This window comes from Ictalurus punctatus, chromosome 1 (assembly GCF_001660625.3).
Source record: "Ictalurus punctatus breed USDA103 chromosome 1, Coco_2.0, whole genome shotgun sequence".
Taxonomy (NCBI): Eukaryota; Metazoa; Chordata; class Actinopteri; order Siluriformes; family Ictaluridae; genus Ictalurus; species Ictalurus punctatus.
In genome coordinates this window covers 11,355,529-11,361,559 of record NC_030416.2, presented here as the reverse complement: position 1 = coordinate 11,361,559, position 6,031 = coordinate 11,355,529, and the positions used below count along the sequence as shown (strand labels likewise).

The window sequence follows — 6,031 nt, the reverse complement described above, 5'->3', positions numbered from 1 at the left end:
ACAATAGCAGGAATGATCCACAACCAACTCCAATTACAGGTGCAAATGGCCCATAACCCTAGGCCCACACAAACCCAAAGTGTAGAGGCCATTCCACTGAACTACCCCAAAAGATATTTCAAATGAAACTGCATGAAAATTTACAAAAACAAGAGACTGACAGAAAATTCAGAGACTCTATTTGCAGACCTCCATAAGGATGGCAGCACCAGCGACCCGATTTTTTTTACATGAATAAACCCCATGTATGGCACAGGGCCATAATTTCAAACATTCCCCCAGCTGAAAGAAAAGGCATCTGTGGGGGTTTCCAGCTTAAAAAAATGAGGAAGACACAACAACTGTCAGCATCAACATATAAAACATGTATGAAATGTAAATAAAAACAATGCAATGATTTTCAAATCTCATAAACCCACATTTTATTCACAATAGAATGTAGAAATCATATCACATCTTTAAACTGAGGAAATGTACAATTTTAAGGGAAAAATCAGATAATTTTCAATTTGATGGCAGCAACACATCTCAAAAAAAGATTATTTCAATTATTTTATTTTAACATTGCTGAAGTTTCTGTAAGATAAGCCTTCTGTTTGTCTCTTACGCTGCTCATATCACACCTCCATTACCCACAGTCTCCTCCTGACTGTTGCTGGCTGACTTCTTCATGAAAACTACAACCGCAAATTACATCTGAAATTACAAGTGGAATAAGCAACCACAACTGTTTGTTTATTTTATTATTAAAGCGTATCATTTCTGTTCTGCAGCTTACATTCATTATAATTAGCTGTGTTAGCCACTGTGAAATGCGATGCACTGAAATTATTGTATTGAAATAATAGCATTTTATGTGAAAGATAGGGTTAGAAGGCCTGCAGAAACTCCAACTTTAAGTTTCTGAACTTTTTTTTAAACAGTAGTAATTGCTTATTCCACTTGTATTTTCAGGTGCAGAAGTACAATGCAGAACATTGCTTTATTAATTTAAACACATCTTGGGTTTAAATTAATAAATGGGTGGCTGTGGCTCAGGTGGTAGAGTGGGTTATCCACTAATCGTAGGGTTGGTGGTTCGATTCCTGGCCCACATGACTCCACATGCCAAAGTGTCCTTGGGCAATACACTGAACCCCAAGTTGCTCCCGATGGCAAGTTAGCACCTTGCATGGCAGCTCTGCTACCATTGGTGTGTGTGTGAGTGGGTGAATGAGAACAGTGTAAAGTGCTTTGGATAAAAGTGCTATATAAGTTGCACCATTTACATCTTTTCTGAATGTGACCCCAGTAATATTTCTAAATATTAGTGCACAAAATCCTCTTCTGAAATCTTCTAAGTGTCCGATATTAATTTGTAAAATAATTAAATGAAACAACTAAATCAAAAGTATATTTTCCATGCTATATAAATGAAATAAACTTTCCTTACTTTGGAAAACATGTACTTATTTGTCTTTCTATTTTCTTGTTGTTTTTAGACATGCCAAGCAGAAAGATTGATGCCAGTCAGACAAAACAGCAGCTTACCACTGGTAGTCTACATTTAAAATCTTTAAAAATCTACTGTATTATTCAAATCTATTGTATTATTGTTATACGATTATCAATCCTGTTACCCTTATTTCAACCCTGTTAATAAGACATATTGGTACTACTACTACTACTACTACTACTACTACTACTACTACTACAACAATCTGATTTTAATAAGTTGTTTTGTAAAAAGTAGCATTCAAACGCACTTGACCAATAGATTGTGACATTTTTAGTGTTTTGATTAATCAAGTAGGTCTGCTGGGTCAGATCAATGACAGTATACTCACTGAACGCTTTTTTAGGAATACTATGAAACAGCCTCAATTCTTCAAGATGTTGGAAACACTCCTTTGAGATTCTGGTCCATGTTGACATGATTGTAGCATGAAATTCCTGCAGATTTTTCAGGTGCACTTTCATACTGTGAATCTCTGTTCTACCACATTGCAAAAATGTTCGATTGGATTCAGATCCGGTGACTGAGAACGCTACTGAAGAACTTATCGACACGTTCATTCAATTCAATTATATTTGTATAGTGCTTTTAACAATGGACATTGTCTCAAAGCAGCTTTACAGAAATATATAAACACAGGATACAGATTTTAAGTGTGTGAATTTATCCCTATTGAGCAAGCCGGTGGTGAAGGTGGCAAGGAAAAACCCCCTAAGATGTAATGAGGAAGAAACCTTGAGAGGAACCAGACTCAGAATTGAACCCGTCCTCATCTGGGAAACAACAGACAGTGTGAAAGTAAAAGAAAGTTCATTATGGTTTTTACATGAAGTCTTTGTTGAACTAGTCCACTGTTCACCAAAGGAGACCTGAGTGCAAAACTGCATGTGGTAATTGCAGTCCCAAGGCCATAGTAGTGAACCATAGTCCCAGCAACCACAGCAAGAATGTTCATGTGGAATTGAGGTCCAAAACCATTTCCATGGTACTTCAAGTGGTACCATCCTCAGCTATCTCAGCATTCTCCAGGCTGTAGCCTCCAGTTGATGAGAGCTCCATCCAGATGTAGGGCATCAGGATGGATCAGGCAGGTCTAGAGAGCAGAAAGGGTCAGGATCACTGTCATCTCCATAAAATCATGTGTGGCTCAACAGAAAGGGAGAGGGAGGTAAAGAGAGGGAGAGATTATTAGGTAAGACTGTGTACTTTGCATAAATGAAAGTCTATTCATGGTAAGGCTGTGTAAACAAATATGATTTCAGCCTGGCCTTAAACACTGAGACTGTGCTTGAGTCCCAGACACTAATTGGAAGGCTATTCCATAACTGTAGGGCTTTGTAAGAGAAAGCTCTTCCCTCTGCTGTAGCCTTTGCTATTCAAGGTACCAACAGATAACCTGCACCTTTCGCTCTAAGTAGGTGCGGTGGATTATAGAAGACCAAAAATTTGCTTAGGTACTGTGGTGCGACCATTCAGTGCTTTATAGGTCAGTAGTAGTATTTTATAATCAATGCAAACTTTTACTGGGAGCCAATGCAGTGTGGATAAGATAGGGGTGATGTGGTCATATTGTATGGTTCTGGTAAGGTCTGTCGCAGCTGCATTCTGGACTAACTGGAGTTTGTTCATGCACCTACTGGAACATCCACACAGTAAGGCATTATAATAATCTAGCCTAAAGGTGACGGAAGCATGAACTAATTTTTCTGCATCATGTAGTGACAATATATTTCTTATCTTAGCAATATTTCTGAGATAAAAGAAGGCTATCCTAGTAATACTATCTATATGAGTGTCAAATGAAAGACTGGAGTCAATCATCACACCAAGGCACATGATGAAACAACGGCCACCCAAAGCTACTGTGTAATCAGCTACATACTGTGTAATTCTAGCTACATGCGGTGCTAGTAGAAGTACTTCAGTCTTGTCAGAATTGAGTAAAAGGAAGTTAATAAGCATCCACTGTCTAATGTCTTTTACACATTCCTCAATGTTATGCAGTTGCAGTCTGTCATCTGGCTTTGCTGAAACATATAACTGTGTATCATCAGCATAACAGTGGAAGCTAATTCCATGTTTACAAATAATTTCAGAGGTAGCATATATAAAGTAAAAAGCAATGGGCCTAAAACAGAACCTTGCAGAACACCACACCTTACCTCGGTATGCATGAAGAAGTCCCCATTTACATCTATGAACTGATAGCGACCGGACAAATTAGACCTGAGCCAGGAGAGGGCTGTTCCCTTAATGACAACATTTTCTAGTCTATCAAGAAGAATAGTATGATCTATAATATCAAAAGCTGCACTAAGGTCAAGTAACACAAGCAAGGAGACACAACCTTGAGCAGAGGCCAATAGGTCGTTTCCTACTTTAACCAGTGCTGTTTCTGTACTATGATGAAACCAGTTCATGAAACCAGGTTGAGACAACTTTTGCTTTGTGACATGTGTTGGCTCGAATTTAGCCTATTACCCAAAAACATTTAAAACTCAACTTAGAAGCCAATACTCACATCTACCTCTGAGCCCAGTTGGAGATAGAAAAAATACACCAGCCGTGAGTGAGAAGAAGCAAGGGTCCAGCTTTATTGTTCCATTCCACCACAGGAGATCCACACCGATGAGAATTCTCAAAAGTGATCCCCCCTACCCTGAGCTTAAGTTCCAGTATTTATACTGTATTTACACACTAGATAACCCATAGGTTTCCAGAAAAGGCCTATTTCACTTACCCATAGAATTGAAACCCGGGGTTTTACTTTACACATAAAATCAGAACTCAGGCATTTCCAACAACCCAGGAAACAAAAACCCAGTGTTTCTATTTACCTAGGTTTTCAAAAACCAGGGTTCTCTTTTACCTAGGTCTTCAAAAACCAGGGTTCTCCCTTACCTAGGTCTTCAGAAACCATGATTCCCATTTCCCTAGGTAATAAAAATGACGTAAGCAAGACGACTAAACAACCGGGAGGGACCTTGGTCTTATCGTTATCTCGAGGGGGGGGGGGGGGGGGGGCAGCCACCCTTATAACTGGCTTTCTTCATGGTTCTCTAAAAATTAAGGCTTTCCTTGCGAGACGAGAATCTTCACCATCTGAATCATGAGTAAGTTATATTTTCCTTTTTTCCCCGTACTTCTCATTTATAATTTATTTTCATATTTGCACTATATTTCTTAGTTTATATATATTTATACTACTTGAAAAGCGGTTTACTGTACTTCCAACTTCTTAATATCATTACAGTTCTACTGTCCTGCATATCCTACAATTCTGTTTTTCATAGAGTTTCTCTATTACTATAAGATTCTATTAAAGTTATTCATGTGTGTGTATGAGAAAGAGAGAGTGTGTGCGTATGTTGTGTCTACTTGCCCGCCCTTGACTGTACGAGCATGTGTGTGTGTGTGTGTGTGTGTGTGTGTTTTAGCACTCCTCAGCTCGTACACTTCTTTCGACTATTTCGACTAATAACCCATAAAGATCTTTAAAGTGTTTTACCAATTTATCCACTTCTGACTAAAACCGCTTCTGTATGTCTAGGTGCCGGTGCCCGTCGTCAGTACCTGGATCTGGATCTGGACCTCCCTTATGTTTATTTTATGACATTTTTTATCCACAACACATGACGCATTATCATGCTGGAAGTAGCCATTAGAAGATGGGTAAATTGTGGCCATGAGGTGATGCACATAGTCAGCAACAATACTTAAATAGGCTGTGGTATAGGCTGTGGTATTCAAGCTGTGACTGATTGGTATTAACGGGGCCCAACTGTGCCAATTAAACATTCTGCACATCACAACATACCACCTCCACCTACCTGAACTGTTGACACAAGGCAGGATGGGTTCACGAATTCATGCTGTTGGTGCCAAATTCTGACCCTACCATCAGTGTGCCTCAGCAGAAATCCAGATTCATCAGAGCAGGCTACATTTTTCCAGTCTTCAACTGCTCAGTTTTGGCCATTCTCAGTTGACCTCTCTCATCAACACAGCATTTCTGTCCTCAGAACTGCTGCTCACTGCAGGTTTTTTTCTTTATTGCACCATTCTGAATAAACTCTAGAGACTACTGTGCATGAAAATCCCAGAGATCAGCAGTTATAGAAATAAAACCAGCCTGCCTGGAACCAACAATCATGCTATGGTCAAAATCACTGAGATTTATTTTTTTCCCCACATTCTGATGGTTGATATGAACATTACCTAAAGCTGCTGACGGGTATGTGCATAATTTTATGCATTGGACTGCTGCCACACAGTTGTCTGATTAGATAATTGCATGAATGAGTAAGTGTACCGTTATTCCTAATAAAGTGTTTTTTGTTACTAACAAGGAATACATAGTATATTGGTACCTACACTATGTACCAATAGTATATTTAAGATATATATTGAGCAAGCAAAATTTATCGATTGTGTCAGTTTCGATACAGGCTTTGGTCAGTTGAGTGAATTGATCTCCATCTCATTAAGTATTAAATATTAAGTATTAAGCCTTTGCATGACAGCGACATCGTGTAA

General features: G+C 38.8%; 1 protein-coding gene across 1 annotated transcript in view; it reads right to left on the bottom strand.

Annotated features, from left to right (window-relative positions):
* Window positions 1-397: 397 nt before the first annotated feature.
* The window catches only part of LOC108266504 (C-X-C chemokine receptor type 3), a 43,292-nt gene continuing 37,658 nt past the window's right edge, over window positions 398-6,031 (bottom strand). The window contains exon 3 of the mRNA XM_053680739.1: window positions 398-2,588. Coding sequence (XP_053536714.1) covers window positions 2,511-2,588 — 78 coding nt within the window. The 3' untranslated portion in view covers window positions 398-2,510. The remainder of the gene's footprint in view (window positions 2,589-6,031) is intronic.